General features: G+C 38.6%; 1 protein-coding gene across 1 annotated transcript in view; it reads right to left on the reverse strand.

Annotated features, from left to right (window-relative positions):
* The window catches only part of tdrd5 (tudor domain containing 5), a 66,611-nt gene extending 50,639 nt beyond the window's left edge, over positions 1 to 15,972 (reverse strand). Inside the window, exons 1-4 of the mRNA XM_028812195.2 lie at positions 15,866 to 15,972; positions 3,820 to 3,951; positions 3,510 to 3,599; positions 2,714 to 2,953 (exon numbers count right to left, since the gene is read on the reverse strand). Coding sequence (XP_028668028.1) covers positions 2,714 to 2,945 — 232 coding nt within the window. The 5' untranslated portion in view covers positions 2,946 to 2,953; positions 3,510 to 3,599; positions 3,820 to 3,951; positions 15,866 to 15,972. The remainder of the gene's footprint in view (positions 1 to 2,713; positions 2,954 to 3,509; positions 3,600 to 3,819; positions 3,952 to 15,865) is intronic.
* Between the last annotated feature and the right edge of the window lie 6,838 nt (positions 15,973 to 22,810).

Genomic DNA, 22,810 nt, shown 5'->3' on the forward strand with positions numbered 1-22,810 from the left:
ATGAAATCTTGTCTGAGCTCCTGCAGTTGTTGATCACGGTCTGTTGGGTCTGAGCAAATACGATTGTACCGTATTGCTTGGCTGAAAATAATGGAGCGCCTTATATGCTTGGGGTGGAAGCTATAATTTTTCAGGTAGGTCCGTCTGTCTGTCGGTTTGTGAAAAATAGAAGTTACAAGGGTGTTGTCTTTCAGTTGAACGGTGGTGTCAAGGAAGCTGACTTCTGTTTTTGAGTAATTCAAGCTTCAGCTTTATGTTGGGGTGAAAACAATTATATTCATTATGAAAATGGAGGAGGTCCTTTTCACTGGCAGTCCAGATTATGAAGATGTCATCTATGTAACGGAGATACAACATTGGTTTTACGATGCACATTGACATGAAATCTTCCTCCAATTTTGCCATAAAAAGATTTGCATAGTGAGGTGCAAACCGACATCCCATTGCAGTCCCCATTTGTTGTAAGTAGCAATCCTGTCCAAAAGAGAATAGATTATGTGTCAGAGTGAATTTTATCATTTCTATTACTGACTTTGTGGGTAAATCATGTTGTTTGAGGTACATTTCACATGCCAATATGCCATCATCATGGGGGATGTAAGTGTAAAGTGCCTCAACATCCATTGTGGCCAGTAAGGTTCCCTCAGGTAAGGGGCCTAAAGCAGACAGTTTTTTTAAGAAGTCAGTGGTGTCCTGGATGTAGCTGGTTGTGTTACGGGTGAGGGGTTTAAGGATCTGCTCCACCCAACCTGAAACATTTTCTGTAAGGGAGCCAATTCCTGAGATTATAGACCTTCCTGGGTTCCCTTCTTTGTGGATTTTAGGAAGCATGTAGAAGTAACCCATTTTGGGGTTCACAGGAATTAAACTGTTTACATGATCCCTGATGTCAAGAGGAAAGCTACTTACTTTTTTTTTTTAGTTCCTTTTTGTAGAGATCTGTTGGGTCTTCTTGCAGTTTGTGATAATGCATAGTATTGGACAATTGTCTTTGTGCCTCCTGTATGTAATCTGATGTGTTCATGATGACTAAAGCACCCCCTTTGTCTGCTGGTTTGATAATGATTTCTGTATTTTCCCTTAGTGAATGTATGGCTTTCCGCCCATCCCTAGTAATGTTTTCTATCCGATTTTGTTGCCTGTTTAAGATTCCTGTTTTCACTCTCTGTCGGAAGCAGTCTATATAATTATCCAGGGTAGAGTTTCTGCCAGCTTCTGGTGTCCATGTGGATTTATTGGTGGGGTTGTTGTAACTGCTTGTTATTGGTTCCTGTGTGTTACTGTTTTCTTTCTTGTGGAAAAATTCTTTTAGTCTGAGTTTTCTGAAGAATTCTTCCATATCACTGCAGAGTCTGATGTTGTCAATGGGCTTTGCAGGACAATATGAGAGTCCCTTTGTAAGTACCGACAGTTAAACAGTTATAGATATACAATCACTTCTAATCCCTTAATGGCATTATTTAGAACAGAAGCAGATGGGATAAGGTTATGCTATAATACATCTATTGTGAACTAGAAGAATAATGAAAAGCCTTTTCAGAAATTCTTTAATTTTCTTCTAAAATAGCCTAGCTAGGCCTCTGTTCTGTTTTTACTTTTAATACACAAGAAAGTGTATTATACTGGGCATTTACATCATATGGCTCTGCGAGATAAAAGGTAGTGGTGAGCTGTTGATTATGATTTACTGTAATTTTAAATATCAATATTTAACAACTAGCTGTATAAGTCCCGTGCTATAAAAAGCCTGGGCTCCTAGAAACTATTGAAATCGTCAGAAGAAAAAATGAAATGCAGAGTCGGCGGTTTCGTTTTGCGGATGTGCTCACCCCCCTTGTCTATCAGCAGATAGTTTCTTTCTCATTTGTCTTTCGTCAGCGGTTTCACTTTGGCAACAGAGTTGCTTTCTTTGTGTGTCATGATCTTTCTTCTTCCAACTTGTTAACTTGGGGCCACCTTGCTGGCTCTTTGAGCTTCATGCTATAGCCTCGCACTTCCGGGCCAGACAGACAGACAGACACATGCACTTCCATGTGTAGACGTTCATATATAAGATGATAAATTGAGTTTTTTTTCTTTTTACCAAAACTTTTTTGCACTTTTTATGATTTCATTTTTACACTTAACAAAACACAAAAGAACAATATTATTGTTTATTATCTAGTATGAATAAAATCAGAATTGAAATTAGTAAGCACAAAGGCTTCTGCAAATAAATATGTTTTTAATGAGTAAAGAATGAAATAACTAAAATGCTGGGTGGTGAATAGCACTTCTCTTTTACAGTTGCACAGTCCCGCTATCAAATCCTGATCTAGTAACTGCCTATGTGGAGTTTACCATTTTTCCCCTGTGTCCATGTGGGCCACCCCTAACCCAAAGAGATGCATGAATTTGACATAAATGGGTAACTTGACACTGGATGGGTGCGCAGAGAGAGGCTCTGTGTCCCGATAACTATGAAATAACTAAGCAGGTAGTAATTTAAGTAAATGACTAAAAATGATTTAAGATATGTGATGTAATGCAGCGGACTTGCCATTGGTGATTCATCTGCCTCTCTAAGCTTGCAAAAATATCTACATAAATTCTCTCAAATTAAGCACAGATGCAGGTCTTATAAAAATTCTTAAGTGGTAATGAGCAAAACAAATTATTGGTCATAAAAAAAAAATCTAATATTAAACATAAAAATCCAAGCTAATAAGATCACCTTTAAGAATGGTTGAACCTGCATTTGTATATTCCACTTGAATCACATCAGGCATGCTGCTGACCATGTCTATCACACTATGGTATCCCAAATCACGAAGTGGAATAGCATGGCCAAGCATTTTCTTATAGTCATGTTGAAGATGCTCGATGGCAACTCCCATTTTGGATGCGATCAGGAGGGATCTTATATCTTTTTTCAATCTGTTTAACAGGTCCTCCTGATGAGTCATTGTGAATCCTAAACAAAATAAATGAACAAAGCATTAACCTGTTATAAACCAAAAGAATCCAAGTAATATTTAGTTTTGTAAACATAATGGAGTTGGTTATTGTGCAAGACCTCTAGAGAACAACTGGAAGACAACAATGAAAACTGTTGACTTAAGTCCTGATGTTTGTTGCAAACACATGCAACCATTTTTTTTTTACCTTTTCCACGTACTTCGAAACAAATGACAGCATGTTTCAAAGATCTGAAATGTAATTAAATTAAAAGTGATTTGCAGTTATTATGATGCTTTTGTTCAACTGAAAATATTGTAATTTGTTAAAATCTGAAAACAGACTACAGGTTTCCCCTGCTTTTTTTTAAAATAATCTATTCCTGAAGTTTCTTGGCAAGATACATTTTTGTAACACAATTACAAGATCATCATCACCAGCAATTTAAATGGAAAAGCAATTTAAGCCATTTCTAGGCCATCACAAAAAATCCTAACCTCTTCTCAAATAACAGCAAAATATCTGAAAATATGCAAAAATAATTTAATGAAAAATGACTCATCAAAACGCACCTTAAGATGTTTTCTCTTCATTTAATACTGTTTTAATAAAGCTGTCTTCTCTGCACCCCTCTCTTATAACTGCACTGTTTAGCCTTCTGCCTGTAAAGAAACATAAAGGTTGAGTTGTGATTGGTATTTTCAATTAGAACAATGACACAAATATAATCTAATTAAAACATTTTAAGCATTTACAAGTATACACAACACAAATAAATTAATAAAAATCACTTTTAAACATGTAAAAAAAAAAAAAAAAAAACTTTTTAAATATCAACAATTAAAGAACTATGGAGCATAAGTCAACTGCAGGAATTGACACCTGCATCTCTGCTGTTGCTGGCTGACTCTGTCTCTATGGGCCTGGGGTTTGAGCCGATACTGGCTGATGTTGCTTCACTAGTACGTTGCTCAGTTTTGGTACTGGCTCTACCTCCAAACTTGAAAAATGATCCTGTGAGAGAATACAGGAACAAAATTACTTCAGTTCTACAGTACATTGATAGTACAGACAAGACTCCACACTAACACCAAAAGAGTGACTCAAAAAGCTGGGCAAGTGCAACACAGAAACCCTGTGCGCCTACCAGGATTGGGAATATAAAGAGCGGCCAGTACAAAGGACCATACCAAATGACCACAAGTCAAAGGTGAATACCAAAACACGCACAGAATGAACATCCAAAGTGTATCATTAATGAAATAATGCCCATTGTGAATGCTGCAATTAAGAACAAAAACTTTAATTTCTAAAGTAAGTGGGAAAATTCTAGATAGACTGTAAAATATAGGGGATTGTTCATCAATGCAGGACATTTTGTAATTCTTTCAGAAACAGACTAAGAAAAACTTTACTGTCAACAATTTGCCAAAAACAGCATCAGTCATAATGAGACTTCATAATAAATTAATAACATCTGAAAATATATCAGGCACTGACTGCTTAGGAGACAACAAGCTTAGTCACCGTATATATACTCACGTTTAAGTTCTTCCACGGATAAGTTGGGGCTTGATCTTACCATATAAATTCCGTTATTTTATAAATTATTGGTCGTGTACGGAAAACTCATGCTATTGGTCCAAGAGATTATGATATGCTAACGCCTACCTGAGAGAGTAACCATGGAGCACACAGCCTTTTTTCTCTATGTATTGTGCCTATGTGACCACACGGTAATACCCAAACTATTCCAAAGCGAAGTTTGCACTGTTTTGTGTTTTTTGTATCTCATACCCTTATACACCTTTATTGTAAGAGCATCCGTTATCTACGATGGAGCGTTTGATCAGAAGAAAATATGAAGATGGTTTTAAATTAAAAGTTGTTGAAGTGGCAAAAGAACTTGGTAACAGCGCTGCTGCAACAAAATTTGATATGTCTGAGAAACTGGTGCGAGTTTGGTGGAAGCAAGAAGATGTATTAAAAAAAAAAAGAAAAAAGAAAAAATTACTAAGTGTCGCATTATTGAACAGGCGTATAAGTCGGGGTTTGAATTTATGATCGATTTTTCGGGCTTCAAGACCCGAGTTATACGCGAGTATATACGGTACGGATAAATAATGAAAAAGGACATCATTGATAAATCCGGCATAGGAGTCCTATGCAACGCATTCATAGTTTGCATAAGCTGAGGAAAGACACTGGATGTAGTTCATCTCAGAATCGTAAAGGGCACACATCCTTTTCAAATAAAATATTAAAAACTATCAGGACCAGGATCCTAACAGCAAAAGGTACAATCAAGTACCAGCCTGACTCAGTCAAGGTGTTGGAAATGCCCCACACTTGGACCATTCTGGGGAACAACAATTGCTTATCTGTCAGAGTTGGATTTATAATTACTTCAGATCCTTCTATAGCATTATTTGGAGCAACACCAGATGGGATAAAATTACAGTGGAACCTCGGTTTGCGAGCATAATTCGTTCTGGAAACGTGCTTGTAATCTAAAGCACTCGTATATCGAAGTGAATTTCCCTATAAGAAATTATGGAAACTCGGATAATTAGTTTCACAACCCACAAATATTTATATAAAAATGATGAATACAAAATTTTCACTCTAACTAATGGAATCATCTGTTGGTTCACTGGAATTTTTTTCTTTTTTTGCAACTTTAACAAGGAAACCTATCCAATGACAGTTGCTTTTGCCTGAAGAGTCACTACACTTGGACACAAAATAAAACAAAAAATGCTTTACACACTGTAAAGTTTCTAAACTCTTTTGGGATTTCACCCAACGGGACAACACGCAAGTGTCTGAAGCAAGCAACCGCAGGCTCCCAGCGCTGTAAAAGAGAATCAGAAAAGATCGCAGTCAAGCTATAAGCACCTGCCGTCGATGGGTGATGCAAGGAGCATTATAAATACAAGAGCACAGTATTACTTAGCCACTAACCTGGTCACAACCCTACCTGATTGCTGTGTCTCTGTATAGGAGAGCGGTAGATATCGCTACAATAAATAACAGTGCTGTTGCTGTTTCACGCTGAATAAAGCTGGTTTTGCTAAAGTACTGAGACTCAGCCTTGTGTTTTTGGGTGTATGACAGGGACTCGCACGTTACAGCACACACACACACGTGGTCACCATGCTATAGTAAACAGTATACGCTCATACGGATGTTGACTATATGAGTGAGGCACGCCGACTGAGAACAAGCATGGGAGACGATTACCCACGATTCCCATGTGACGCTCAGCAGACAAAGCGTATATGTACTACTCATATTGCAAGACCTCGCTCATTTATCAAGTTAAAATTTATTAAAAATTTTAGCTCATCTTGCAAAACACTTGCAATCCAAGGTTTCACTGTATGTAATAAAATGACTATTGTAATATTGTTCATTACAATTTATATTACTCAACTGGAGGAAAGCTAATCTATCGTCCATTACTCAAAAGGAACAAGATACATATTAAATTACCTAAAACTAGGAAAAACTTTTTCTTTACAAGGAGTGGGCCAAAGCTTCTTCAATCTTTTTATCCATCTGAAGCTAAACATGTTTGGGCTTGGCCAGTTCTTGGATGGCAGACCATTAAGAAAAGCTTGGGTTGCTGCAGGAAGAGGTGTTAGCGAGCCAGCAGGGGGTGCTTACCCTGTGGTCTGAATGTGGATCCCAATACCCCTGTGCAAAGATGGGGACACTGTGCTGTAAAAATGGCACCGTCCTTCAGATGAGACATAAAATCGAGATCCTGACTCTCTATGGTCATTAAAGATCCCTGGGCATCCTTCGTAAAGAGTAGGACGTATCCTGGTTTCCTGGATAAATTGCTTGACACGGCCGAGTCATTCTGGCCCCCAATCATCCCCTGTCTTTAATTGGTTAACTATCTCTCACCCCTTCTCCACCTAACAGCTAATGTGTGGTGAGCATACTGGCACAATAATGGCTGCTATTGCATCATCCTGGTGGATGCTGCATATCAGTAGTGGTTGAAGTGGCTCCTTACTCACTGTTAAAGCACTTTGAGAAGTGAGAAAAATGCTATAGAAATGTAAAGAATTGTTACTACTATTATAATTTAGCACCTTTGGTTAATTTTGCGTGTATGTGCTTAGAAGAACAAGGCGCACACATGTTTCAACATGGACAAGAGAAGGGTAAAACAACAAAAAAAAATACTCTGACTGACTTAAAGCACAGAAAAGGCAGCACACTGTGAGACCAAACCCTTTGGTAAAACATTAAAAACAGGAACACAGGCAAATTTCTTGTCTACTGTCAAATTCTTGGCGCTCTAGGTGTATGCAGGCTGCTTGTTCTAGTAAAAATGTTCAAAGGCTGGATCACCCAAAGAACTCCAACAAAACAGCATGCAAACGTTAAAGCTTTGTGACTGACAGATTGTTGGGAGTAACTGCTTCTTTCATTATGTTTTTCAAATATTGCCGACAAAAATGAGTCTAAAGGCATTGTTGCTCTAAACAAATAACCTTTATTTTATATATAACCTTTCTGCAGTTCCTTAAACTACATTGCTTTATGCTCGACATGCACTATAGGAGAATTGGCACGTATATGTCAAATTGTTTTAAGAAAATGCCATAAAACAATTATCTTACAAGATTCTTTAGTGATGGGAATTATGTAGTCATTAATCTTAACCTCCTCAATTTTCTCACTAGCACATTGCTGACACCCAGATCTCAAGTTTATAAATATTAAACAAAGTTAACAAGGAGAAGCTTACGATCAATATCATAATGGCTTGAAAGAAACCGAACTGATTAAAAAACAGGAGTAGAAGGAATCAAACAGAGAGAAGGACAGATAAACTTAAAGGTCAGGGTGTGGCAGATCTGACAGTTTAATCTTCAACCATTGATTCTTACACCATGACAAGAGTGCAAAGAACAACAAGACATAATATAGTCATCCTCTATCAGCAAGGCTTCTCTCGTGCTGAGGGGAGTTTCAAGACATAAGCTCTTCTGACAAAAAACAAGCAAATGCACCAAGTTGAGGACCACAGAAGCTTGAGCGCAGCAGACGAAAGATGCATAAAATTGAAGTCCTTTGAATTAAAAAGTCGTCCAATATGGTGAACAGTTCTGAACTCAAAGAAACCACTGGAACCAAATACACCCCTCTACAACAGTATTGAGAAGTCTTGTTGGAAGTGGTCTTCATGGAAGAGTTGCTACCAGAAAGCCATTCCTAACATGTGGAAACAAAGCCATGAGACTCACCCATACACACAACAAAAGGACTCTGACGCTCAACTTGGGCAACATACGTCCTCTGGACTGATGAGTTAAAATTTTTCATTGTTACTTTCTCATATACATAGCATAGCAAAAGTATAGTAATCGCAAAAAAATATGACCAAGATTTTTGATGAATCTTGACATTTTAGACCTTCCCAAGTCCGAAAATACCACTTTTGAAATTATGTCTGTCTGTGTGTGTGTGTGTGTGTGTGTGTTTAAACATAACTCGAAAACGCTTTGACCTAGGTCAATGAGATTTTGTACACCCGCATAAATAAGGAATCCCATCAACTTTTGGGCCACTTCCAGTAAAGCTATTAAGCTATAGTTATAATTGGTTATAAATGATAAATGGCTTAAATTTTATACAGATATTTATAATGATAAAAAGCAAACAGACATGAAATTTGAGAAAAATTAAATAAAATACTACTTCCGGTAGAGTAAACAACCATCCAAAGTTTTTGTATCATGGAAATATAAATTTGTACACAATATTAAAAACTATTCAATAAAACAAATTCTTTCAATAACTTATCATTAATTTTATTTTAATTTACACATCATCAGTTTAACAATAACATGTCAACATTGAACATGCCATGTAAATATAAAGATGTAATGGGAACAATAAGCTGGTACTTCATCGCCTTGTTCCTGGTAATACATTTAATTTTGATATATATATTTTTTTATTTCCATCATGATTATCAAAATTAAATGCAGTTTTACCTATAGCAATTAATTGCAACAAATATTATATAATACTAACTGACTATAACTCTTTTTACTTTGCACATAATCTAGATAATGCATATGTAATCATGAAAAAATTCCACCACCATTTTCAACCTCCTTAAATGCAAAAATACCATTTTAATATAAAGTTTGATTATAGAGATAAATGATTGTGTATCAATATTATCAATTAGTTATGATGAGAAACAAAGATATGATATTTAAGAAATACTGAGCAAATGAAAGTGGTTCTGATGACCTTTTCCTCTCTCTCGGTATACGAGAAAGTTGAGGTGAGCACACTCACAATTTTTGGATCTGACAGAAGGCAATTTGTGCATAGACGAGCTTGACAACACCAGATAGATGAGTGCCTGCAACCAAGAGTGAAGCATGGCGAGGTTCCCTGCAGGTTTGGTACTACATGTCTTCACATGAAGTTGGTAATCAAGTCAGAATTAATTGAATATTCAAAGCCGAGAATTATTGTGCAAGCAGATTCTTAACCATCATGCAGTATTATCAGGAAGGGTTACAACTGATAAAAAGTTAATTCTACAGCAGGATAATGACCCCAAACACATAGCCAAGGTAATAAAGAACTACAGTATCTTTAGCAAAAAGAATAGCAAGGAGTTCTGCAACAGATGCTATGTCCTCCACTGAGTCCTGATCTCAACAACACTGAGGTAGTCAAGAATTACTTGGAGAGATTGATGCTGCATTCCATGTACCTAAGAAGTCAGAGCTGGGAATGACATCACAGTCTAGGTAACCGTATTCCAGTAAAACATTCAAAAAAAAAAAAAAACAATATGGATGTATCCAGGAAAACATTTGTTGTGCTTGCTCCATTAGAATACATCGATTTTGATATCTCATTAAGCCGTGCGTATTCTCCGTATCCAAACACCGTAGCAACATGTCCATAGATAGGAGTTACTGTATGTACAACTGATGTAAATGAGACACAAACATACAGAAGTGCTAATAAACAGATAATAGTACAGCTTTCACAAAAGTTTGCTGTGTATGTCGTCATATTAGATTGATATGATGATCTGAAGTCAGACAAACTCGGGCTTGACAGACCAGCCCCCCAAGTTTTAGATTTAGAAATCTGATTTATAGGGTGGTATTCCACTCAAAAATTCTGACTAGGAACTCAGAAATTCCAAATTCCCACATCAAATGAAACACAGCATGAAGCAAGTGAGATGACAGCCACTCTACTAAATTACTAGAGCAAGGTCACCCAGACAGTTGGGAGCAAACAACCAGCTTAGTTTATTACAAAACTATACAAAACAAACAGCAGACTTAAGAGGACCAATGCAGTTTTAAAGGGAAAGGTGGTCATGCAAAATATTGGCTTTACTGTACATGTGTGATATTCAGAAAAATGTTTTCCAATGTTTTTGGAAGGTTCCTCACTTTACATAATTCCTTAAGTTGTGCCTAAGATTTCTGCAAAGTATTGTATTTGAAATCCACTTTCACATTTTGAAAAAAAAAAATTAAGCAGGATGAATTAAGAGCTCATCCTATAAGGTATAATACATTAACTCACTTTTTTGCTGTAAATAACTGCAATAGTACTACAAAACTGCTTTACAATATTCAACATACTGCAAAACATTTAAAAAAATAAACTTGCAATATTATAATATTGTGCCCCAGGAACCAAGATAAACGTGTACTGTAGTGTCCCTTGCGATTCTCGTACACAACCACACAAGTCCTTAAACTGATCTTATCAGATGCCAGGTAAACATAGTACATATTTTAAAATCTTACATTTCACATGTAAACTAACCATCTCAGAGACTACAAACACAGAGAAATTTTAATAACATTACTTAGAGCATGTGACCAGCTATCAGACTCCTTTCTAAGTTCATTCTCCTCTCAGCAGTCTATAGCAGCTCATGGGTTCAATGACACCATGATGTTCTTTCTCCATATCATGGTATGAAATTTTAGACCGGATGAGACATTACCAATAACAGACCACACAAATTCACTGACATTTTTGTCCACTATAGCAGGCTGTGCAATGCCTTGGGATAGGCTTGATAATCTGCTTGCCACAGAGAGGTTGAACTTGTGGAACCTACAATTGCGTTTCTTTTTTCCCCTTAGAGCAAGTCTTAGAACATGATACAGTGACTTAAGTTGCAGAATTTCTTTGACAGACAGACAGACAGATAGATACTTTATTAATCCCAAGGGGATTACATGGCTATGAATCCCAAGGGATGAGAGATGACAAGACGCCTCACCACTTCTCAGTACAGTTTGAAATTTCTTACACAGTTGCGAAAATACTCTGTGGTCCACACATTTTGGTAGCCAGTCAACATGGGGCGTCTTTTCACTTTCCACATCCTGTTTAGATATGATACAAGGTTTTCATTGTTCATTCAGGCCTCCATTGCTCTTCTCTGTTCTGCTTTTTCATGAAGATTTAATTGAGCTCTTCTGTTTAAAGGCATTGCATTACATTATACTTCAGGCTGAGTCTTCACTGGTTGTCAACTTTCACACATAGCAGAGTCAACCACCATGGCTTAAGGCGATGCTGTGGCAGTTTGTAATCACTTTAACCAAGTTACCGGAGATTACATCACATTACATCTTATTTTTGTATAGCACTCTTCACCGAGTTACAGGAACAGAGTACAGGGAACAATTTTCAGATGAAAAACAAATATACATTATACTAATTACTAAATACAGATCTAGTACACATAAAAAGACAAATTTGTTAAAACACACAGAAACACAAGGTCGAAACTGATTCAACTTAAATGAAAACCAACTATATCTGTCCATTAATTAATTGATGAACAATGGCCAGTTCACGATTGAGATTAAAAATTCTAAAGGAGTAATTCAAAAACAAAGTGTGATACAGTCACAGTCCTGGAGATCTCGGTCAACTAATAGCCCACCCCATTTGGGCATTCTGTAGTGGAGTCTGTGCTGGGCCATCCAATATGATTAGAGAATACTTTAATCCTCCAATGATTCCAGTGCTCCTTTATCCCAAATGATTTTTTCATACTCAGACCAGCTTATCGGTACAGCAGTGGCAACATCCAGATACCAAGAAGAGATATAGAATAGAGGAGAGATTTCACACTACATGACTAGTAATCACGAGTATCCACTGCAACTGTCCATAACTATAAGCGTGGTATGATGGAGACTTAAACTTAGATTGACAGTTTTCACGTTTACTTTTTAATATTAAAACACTATCCATCGACTTTTAACCTGCATGTCCAGATCAGAGTTGCAGAACTGACAACTTATCCTAACAGTATCAGGTGCAAGAGAGGAACAAACCTGGACACAGAGCCAGCCCATCATAATCCATTCTCTCAAAGTCCAAATAAAAAAAAAATATATATATATATATATATATATATATATATATAAATATATACATTCCTATGAGCATAAGGCAAGATGTTTGTGTTCAACAGTCCGAGTTTGTAACTGCAATAGCATTACTTGAAAATAAATTAAACTGGACAGACTGACAAATGCAATCTGTGCAAAAAATACTTTACCAATGACTTGCAGGGTAAAACCATCAATTTTAAGATTCCAATCTGTAAGCGTCCTTTAACCGTTCTGGATTAAGGCACCACAAATACATTTCATTACACGTACTGCCGATAAATGCAACACAAAAAGTAAAATTACGTCGGCATGGTGTTAGTTCTGTTGCCCGACTGCTTAGGCAGACAGGATTAAAACCAAGCCAGGTTGCCGTCTGTGTGGAGTTCTTCATCCACGCCTTCTGACTTTCCTTTGATATCCCAAAGACAGAAGTTAGGCTCACTGGATGCCCACATGTTGTGCCCTCATATGATCTGGCACCTCTGCCAGGTTTGGTTCCAGCCATGTGCCCAATGTTGTCACAACTGACTCCAATTCCTTAAAAAACCATTTATGTGACTATGGAAACTTTCAAGTGGATAATTTAACAGGAATACTCCACCCAACAGAGATATGACTGGATAACTAACATAGTTTATGCAACATGAGTAACGCGAGAGTTTTAGTTTTCTTCTTTTTTTTAATTTTTCCACACCATTTGCCGTTGGACAGTATTGGACACTACTGGAGTCTATTACATCATAAACCTTTTTCTTTCTGTTCAGCATGAAAACATGAGATTACATTTTTTTTCCACTACAATCTACATGGTTATGTAAAAAAAAAAAAAAATGTGTGGAGTATTCCTTTAAATACAGGATGTACAGGTGCTGGTCATAAAATTAGAATATCATGACAAAGTTGATTTATTTCAGCAATTCCATTCAAAAAGTGAAACTTGTATATTAGATTCATTCATTACACACAGACTGATGTTTAATCAAATGTTTATTTCTTTTAATTTTGATGATTATAACTGACAACTAATGAAAGTCCCAAATTCAGTATCTCAGAAAATTAGAATATTGTGACAAGGTTCAATATTGAAGACACCTGGTGCCACATTCTAATCAGCTAATTAACTCAAAACACCTGCAAAAGCCTTTAAATGGTCTCTCAGTCGAGTTCTGTAGGCTACACAATCATGGGGAAGACTGCTGACTTGACAGTTGTCCAAAAGACGACCATTGACACCTCGCACAAGGAGGGCAAGACACAAAAGGTCATTGCTAAAGAGGCTGGCTGTTCACAGAGCTCTGTGTCTAAGCACATTAATAGAGAGGCGAAGGGAAGGACAAGATGTGGTAGAAAAAAGTGGACAAGCAATAGGGATAACCGCACTATGGACAGGATTGTGAAACAAAACCCATTCAAAAATGTGGGGGAGATTCACAAAGAGTGGACTGCAGCTGGAGTCAGTGCTTCAAGAACCACCACACAGACGTATGCAAGACATGGGTTTCAGCTGTCGCATTCCTTGTGTCAAGCCACTCTTGAACAAGAGACAACGTCAGAAGCGTCTCGCCTTTGGACTGCTGCTGAGTGGTCCAAAGTTATGTTCTCTGATGAAAGTAAATTTTGCATTTCCTTTGGAAATCAAGGTCCCAGAGTCTGGAGGAAGAGAGGAGAGGCACAGAATCCACGTTGCTGGAGGTCCAGTGTAAAGTTTCCACAGTCAGTGATGGTTTGGGGTGCCATGTCATCTGCTGGTGTTGGTCCATTGTGTTTTCTGAGGTCCAAGGTCAACGCAGCCGTCTACCAGGAAGTTTTAGAGCACTTCATGTTTCTTGCTGCTGACGAACTTTATGGAGATGCAGATTTCATTTTCCAACAGGACCTGGCATCTGCACATAGTGCCAAAGGTACCAGTACCGGGTTTAAGGACCATGGTATCCCTGTTCTTGATTGGCCAGCAAACTCGCCTGACCTTAACCCTATAGAAAATCTATGGGATATTGTGAAGAGGAAGATGCAATACGCCAGACCCAACAATTCAGAAGAGCTGAAGGCCACTATCAGAGCAACATGGGCTCTCATAACACCTGAGCAGTGCCACAGACTGATCGACTCCATGCCACGCCGCATTGCTGCAGTAATCCAGGCCAAAGGAGCCCCAACTAAATATTGAGTGCTGTACATGCTCATACTTTTCATGTTCATACCTTTCAGTTGGCCAACATTTCTAAAAATCCTTTTTTTGCATTGGTCTTAATTGATATTCTAATTTTCCAAGATACTGAATTTGGGACTTTCATTAGTTGTCAGTTATAATCATCAACATTAAAAGAAATAAACATTTGAAATACATCAGTCTGTGTGTAATGAATAAATCTAATATACAAGTTTCACTTTTTGAATGGAATTACTGAAATAAATCAACTTTGTCATGATATTCTAATTTTATGACCAGCACCTGTATATGGAAACTAGGAATTTTTCTGCTACGTTTTGAATTGATTATAAACTCCATGTTATCAGATGCGACCAGCTTTTCCTAGCCTGGGGCAACACTTAGAATTTATAGCTATACATATATTTTTAGCAGATTTGACAGCAACCAATTTGAAACTTGCTAATTTTACAGTGTACACAATATACATTTTTGAAGTACAGGATCTGATATTGATGACATTTCCATGTTTTCTCATGATCAGGTTTCTGTACAGTGCTATTGTATAAAAGTGATTTAAGGGTATGTGACACGTAAAAGTGTAAAATGAAAATTGTAATAAGAGTCAAATAATATACGATACAGTGGCGACAGAATAATCGGTAGAATTACCCTGCCCTCAATTGACAAATTTTTAACTTTTAAACTACTGCAGTATTAAACAGGGAATCGCTCTTACTGCACACGTGTAGAACTAAACTTGTCCAAAAACCGATTTAATCGCCGCATAGTCGTTTAACACTTCTGCTTGCCCTTTGCTTTAATTCAGGGGTTCAATTCGCCAAAACAGATTACCGTTTCACCCCCATGACGATTTTCCTGGCAATCAAAATGTGTAATTTTTCGAGATTTGTTTGTATGAAAACTGAAATACGCGTTACGTATTACAGGTCGCAAGAAAAAAACGGGATGAGAAACTTGAAATAATAAAAAAACAAAGAACTCAATCCAGAGTCTAACAACGCATTCAGTAGATTGCTCTTTATAAGTGTTCGCTATTTTGTAAATCGTCAGCCCCAACATTAATACGTTTGTTTTGTAGTTTTAGCAAGACAAGTTTAATTACTCCGCAAACGTGAAAACGCCAAACGGGATAAATGTTTGCAAAGTGATGTGGCAAAATGAAGGCCGCTCTACGACGACAAAAAGGAGCGTACACAAACATTACTGTAAAATGCTAACATTACTGTAAAATACAAACTACGTCAGGTGTTTTAAACGTGATATTTGAGACATTAAACATGTTAAATGGTATCACGCAAAACTATAGATAAGCAGATACCTTCCAATTACGCTCCCACGTTGAAAAAGACTGACCTCGAAACTGATTGATTCGCTAACGCTGTTACAAGAGTATTAGGAAACGAAAGATGTGCGTCTGCAGAGCGGGAAAATGGAACCGGGGGATATGGGCGGGGTAAACGTCAATCATTTTAAACAAACCATTTATACCATTTAGCGAATAGGCCCGTCAATCGTACTTCCGTCCAGTAATATTCGCCTGTCAATCTTTTTTTTTTTTCTTAACCCCAATGGGGCGTGCCTTACCTTAACCACGCCTGTTCCGTTCTATTCCAGCAGCAGGGCGTGAATTTCAGACAGCCAATCACACCCGTTTCTTCTTCGGAAACGCCTGTGCTGTCGAGAGAGGTGAGTCACACCGTACAAATAAATTCTAGCGAAGACGCTGTGCTCGGATTCAGCGGGTTGGAAAATGGATGGATGGATCGGATTCAGCGGGTTGGAAAATGGATGGATGGATGGATGAATCCGAACACAGGGTTACAGGGGTCTGCTGGAGCCAATCCCAGCCAACACAGGGCGCAAGGCAGGAAGTTTTGTGTTGTCAAGAAAAAAATATTGAATTTTGAGGACAAAATTCCTGACTTTGGAGCTTTTAAATGTCAACATTGCAGGACAGGGTTTTACTTTGGGGTACTCCGCATTCGCCACCAGATTAATCATTTATAAAATGTTGCGCAGAATAGGACTTGAAAACATGCGCTCGAGCTCAAAAAAAAAAACAGAAAAATGTATACGCAAAAAAAAATCAGTTATAAAATTCTGCCGTACGTATATCGTACCGTTTTTAAATTGTAGTCACCTTGTAAATACGTGCGCGTCAGCAAGCCCATTAACAACCATGTATGAAGCATGCTAATTTATCTCATGCATAGATAGATAGATACTTTATTAATCCCAAGGGTGTTGTACCGTGTTAGCCATTATGAATGTAGAGAAAAGCCAAGCAAAATGAGACCTTTTATTGGCTAACTAAAAAGATTACAATATGCAAGCTTTCGAGGCAACTCAGGCCCCTTCTTCAGGCAAGATGTAATCATTACATCTTACCTGATTACATCTTGCCTGAAGAAGGGGCCTGAGTTGCCTCGAAAGCTTGCATATTGTAATCTTTTTAGTTAGAAAATAAAAGGTCTCATTTTGCTTGGCATTTCTCTTAATCCCAAGGGGAAATTCACATACTCCAGCAGCAGTATACTGATACAAAAAAACAATATTAAATTAAAGAGTAATACAAACGCAGGTAAAAACAGACAATAACTTTGAATAATGTTAACGTTTACCCCCCTGGGTGGAATTGAAGAGTCGCATAGTTTGGGGGAGGAACGATCTCCTCAGTCTGTCAGTGGAGCAGGACGGTGACAGCAGTCTGTCGTTGAAGCTGCTCCTCTGTCTGGAGATGACACTGTTTCATGATTTACATCTTTTGTAATGTTTAAAATGTGATTATCTATTTATTCATCCTTTTCATGTCCATAAGTCTGTGTGTTGTATGTGATAACTTATTTTATAACTAACTACACTCACTCAGACTTCTTTAACTTAGTACATAACTTTGCACCCTTTCACCATCTCCATGATGCATACTGGTACAGCAGTTAAGTCTTGTACTCCATATCATCTTGGCACATCTAAATAATGTAAAAACTGCTCTTACAGTGGTATGTCTATAGACAGTAGCTTAGTATTCAACACTGTTGTGCCAACTGAACTGAATTTAGGACTTCATAGCGAACAGACCTTGGCTTTGCAGATTGCCAGCATCATATCTTCTATGCTCACCCACAACCCAGGCACACTATAGGGGTAGTGTGCTAATCCCCGGGTGTGACTGTGTGTCCAGACACCACACCAACTCTATCATTAAAAATGCTACTGCCATCACCGTCATAGGCCTGGCCACCAACAGTAATGAAATGGCTTGCAGACAAGAGGTCTATCAGCTTGACTCAGCGGTCTCAGGACAATCTGACCTTTCATGCCCAAAAAATAAGGAGCAGTTCATAGACTTCAGAGAACGGATTAAGCTGTGGTTTGTTTTTGTGGGGTGCTGTGGAAATGGTGAGAGTGTTTAAATTTTGGACAGTAACAATCACTGATGAATTGAGGAGGGAACACCACGTTTTGTTTATTGCCAAGTTCACCAATGCCTTCCTGAGGTGTCTCACAGGTGCTGTCTGGAGTCCATCTTCACTGGCGGCATCACATCCTGGTAGGGCACACATGTTTGGGTCACTGCAGAGGGTGGTGAAAGCCACAAAATATTACTGGCATCTAGCTGCCTTCTATCCAGGATATCTGGAAGACGTTCTGCTAAGATTATTACACACTCAGCTGTTTTTTTGCTCCTGCCTTCTAGCAAATAGTAAAGAACCAGTGGCCCTCAGTATGGCTTCAGAGAAAGTGTTTTAGTTGTAAGAAAAAGACTATGTATAAACGTTTCAAATATAACTGAATATATATCTATACGGTATATTGTATTCTATGTATATTTTTTGTGTTATATTATCACTGTTCTGGAGAGACATGTAAGTAACAATATAATTCTACTGTATGCACAAGACAATAAATACTGTATGTTTAATGATGAGATCACCTCGGGATGATTCTCTGCTGAATGCACACTGCAACCGACCCACTATTTATTAGTAGTAGTAATAGCATTTGATATTTATCACAGATAAATAAGATGACAACTCAAAGACAGTTTGTTTTTATGTTGATCTAAGTTGGGTCTTTGCGGTCTACTTAAATGTTGCATGAAAAAGGTTTAAGAACAATCATGATTGTCTCAAACTCAAAAGTTATTCAAAAATGTAAAATTTCTTGGCTGTCACATACCGATCAATTGATATGGACATGACATCCAGTATTTCACACATTCAGCTTTGAGTAATGAAAACGTTGATGGATCAAATCAATCAATAAATGACTGACTGTTTCCTAAAATATTTCCCTGACAATTTTAAAACCAATTTCATATGTAGTACTTTTTTTGTAAACCTTTTAGAAATTAATTAAGCTTAATATTGTTTCACATGTTTATAATATGAAATACATTTTTAGAATGAAAATCTTTAGGTATTAGTTTCATGAGGTACATTCTTTTTGAAACACTAAATGGTAATAAGATTTGTTACTTTTACTATAATGTAACGGTTCTGGAGAAAACGTAATGAACAACCATTCAAAATAGTAAAAAAAACTACTTTATATCGGCAAAGTGCTTAGAATGGTTGGATAGCTTAACTGTGAGACTGGAAGTCATTTGTGTTTGTCCAAATAGAAACTGTTGTAATTTGTACAAGTGCAGCACACTGTGCAACGAGCGTGTCAATACTGCCTCGCAGAGGCCATGATGCGAGTGACGTTGGGAAAGGGCGTTACGATAATCGCGTCATTATAGGGAGTGCGCTGTCAAGGGCGTTCCATGACTGACGCTATGGGCGTTCCGTGATATGGAGGGCGTTCCATGTCTAACGTCAGAGGTATTGCAGTCTGCAGCTTCACTCTGTTGGTTTTTCCTGCCTAGTACTCTATGCTTGCTGGGTTTGGCTCCAAGCAACAACCCTTCATGGCCACCCTTCACAGTATTAAATGGGTTAGAAAACTGATAAAATTCTATTAGAGTAGGACCAAATCTGCATCATTCTGATATTTTTGAGCCAGTTCAGACTGTTTTCCTACTCTTGATAAATACGGGCAGTAGTCACTGTCTGTGTGAAGCACATTTGTTCCTTGTTGCCTACATGAGTCTGTTTCTCGGTCCTCCAATGTTTTTTTCCTTTTCCCAAAGACATATTTTAAGTTAAATTAGTGATTCCAGATTGGTCGTGGGTGAGTAGAAGAGTGAATGTGTGAGCGAGGTCTGCAATAGAACTTAAACCTCATGCTGCAGGGATAGGCATCCATGAACTAGGATTGTTATGAGGGTTGTCTGAAAGTTTTGCAACCCTTTCTATACTTCAGTCAGTGGTGACTCAGTAGGCCTGGATGGATGGATGGATGGATGGATGGATGGATGGATGGACGGACGGACAGACATTGCCATCCTAAGAAGGTCACTTAACTTACTGATGCTCCAGTTGTAAATTCTGGTAACTCACCTCACCTAATACACGGTAATCATCACACTCATAGTGGTTCTGTGAATGAATGACCTGGATGTCCTTCTTTAAATTAAATTGAGTATTCTGATAAGGGGCTTACTTGATTCTCTCTGAACAAACCCACCCCCCCAAACACCAAGTCAGTGCAGTTGGACACAATTGGAATTCAGCACTTCTTTGTGTAGTTTATTGCAGCATTTCAACTTTCATGGTCCAGTGCGGGTGATGGCATCCACGTGGGAGGCTAACAGAAACATTTGTTAAAGCTTTCTAATTAAGCTTTAGAAGGAAAGGCATACTCAGCAATGTGGTAGTGCGGCCATTTGTTTTGTGTGTGCATCAGAAGTGCTTGACTCCCACTGCATTCATTTTTCAATCATGCTCTGTGATTTCCTTGTGCTGACTAACACTATTTTCCATCCATCCATTTTCCAACCCGCTGAATCCGAACACAGGGTCATGGGGGTCTGCTGGAGCCAATCCCAGCCAACACAGGGCACAAGGCAGGAACCAATCCCGGGCAGGGTGCCAACCCACCGCAGGACTAACTCTATTTTAGGAAAGTAAATAGAAGACTACTGTTTGGAGCTTTATCCTGCATTCATGCTGTGTGTCCAACACATTCTGCATCATTACCATTGTCTAATCCTGCCTTAAATTAACTGGGCAAAATATTAAATGTACTTATTTGTTCATGATCAGAAATTATACTTGGTCGTTTCTGTTAAATTGATAGTATGTTTTTTTGAATGGCTTCGAATCCTTTCCCAGTTACTGTCTATGTTTTTACACGTTCCCCTTGTGTCAATGTTGATTTTATTACTCTCAGGTCAGTGCATAGACTGACACCTTGTCCAGTCTGAACACAGTTTAAGCACTCTATCACCCACAACCCCATTCTGGGTTAAGCTACATTTGAAAATGAATTGATGTTTAAGAAGGGTTGTGTTAGATGTGCAGCACAGTAGTTGACCGTGCTGCCTTACTGCCTTGTGAATCTGATTTGGATCCCAGCCAGATTGTTGCTTGTTTTGAGGGGCCAAAAAAGTAGATCTAGTCAAAGATACCCCCGGAGTCAAAAGTATGGGTCTTGAGATACACTATATTGCCAAAAATTTGGGACACCCCTTCAAATCATTGAATTCAGGTGTTCCGATCACTTCAGTGGCCACAGGTGTATAACATCGAGCACCTGGGCATGCAGACAGATTCTACAAACATTTATGAAAGAATGGGTCATTCTCAGAAGCTCAGTGAATTCAATCATGGTACCTGTGCAATAAGTCCAGTTGTGAACTTTCCTCACTACGAAATATTCCACGGTCAACTGTTAGTGGTATTATAACAACTCACCCACAAAGTGGTAGGCCACATGAAATCACAGAGCGGGAACAGTGCATGCTGGAGTGTGCAGAAGTCATCAACTTTCTGCAGAGTCAATAGCTACAGCCCTCCAAAAGCTCAAGAACAATGCAGTGCGGCATAGAGAGCTTCATGGAATGGGTTTCCATGGCCGAGCAGCTACATTCAAGCCTTCCATCACCAAGTGCAATGCAAAGCGTCGAATGCAGTGGTGTAAAGCCCATCGCCACTGGACTCTAGAGCAGTGCAGATGTGTCCTCTGGAGTGATGAATCACGCAATCCGAAGGACGAGTCTGGGTTTGGCGGTTGCCAGGAGAATGGGACTTGCCTGACTGCATTGTGCCAAGTGTAAAGTTTGGTGTAGGGGGGATTATGGTGTGGGGTTGTTTTTGAGGGGTTGGGCTTGGCCCCTTAGTTCCAATGTAAGGAATTCTTAATGCTTCAGCATACAAAGCCATTTTGGATAATTTCATGCTCCCAACTTTGTGGGAACAGTTTGGGGATGCCCCCTTCCTGTTCCAACATGACTGCGCACACACCAGTGCACAAACAAGGTCTATAAAGAAATGGATGAGTGAGTTTGATGTGGAGAAACCTGACTGGCCTGTGCAGAGCCCTGCCCTCAACCCAATAGAACACCTTTGGGATTAAATAGAGTGGAGACTGCGAGCGAGCCAGGCCTTCTCATCCAACATCAGTGCCTGACCTCACAAATGCACTCCTGATCTAAAATTCCCATAAGCATACTCCTAAATCTTGTGGAAAGCCTTCCCAGAAGAGTCGAAGCTGTTATAGCTGCAAAGGGTGGTCCAACTCCATATTAAAGCCTATGTACTAAGAATGGGATATCATTAAAGTTTATGTGTGTGTAAAGGCAGGTGTCCCAATACTTTAGGTAATATAATGTAGTCTACAGTCTTCCCATAATGGTGAGAGGATGAGCTTTTAGTTACAGGGTCCCAATACTATGGAATGGTCTGCCTGCTACTAAAAGAGGTGCTCCATCAGTCTCACATTTTAAATCCCAGCTGAAGACTCACAACTTCAGTTTAGCATACCCTGACTAGAGCTGCCGATTAGCTGTGCATATTGCATCTCTGTCGTTAGTCATTAGTACTAAAATGTAAGTAATATGATATTTTTAAACTGTTACTAACCCTCTTCTATTTTGTTTCTCTTCTCTGTATCCTCATGTGGCACTTGGCGCAACTGCTCTACTGCCAAACCATGTACCTGCCTATGGAAAAGTCATCTCGGATTAAGGAGCACTGGAATTATCAAGTAGAAGGGTCCTTTCATCTGATTGACTGGCCCAGCACTGACTCAGTTGTAGAATGGTCAGTAGGGGTAGAGGCAGCTTGTTGGCCGAGGTCTCCAGGACTCTGAATGTCTGACTCCTTTTCTACAATCTGGCTGTGGGCATACTCCAATAATGAATCTGTTAGGTGAGCTA

This window comes from Erpetoichthys calabaricus, chromosome 10 (genome assembly GCF_900747795.2).
Source record: "Erpetoichthys calabaricus chromosome 10, fErpCal1.3, whole genome shotgun sequence".
NCBI lineage: Eukaryota > Metazoa > Chordata > Cladistia > Polypteriformes > Polypteridae > Erpetoichthys > Erpetoichthys calabaricus.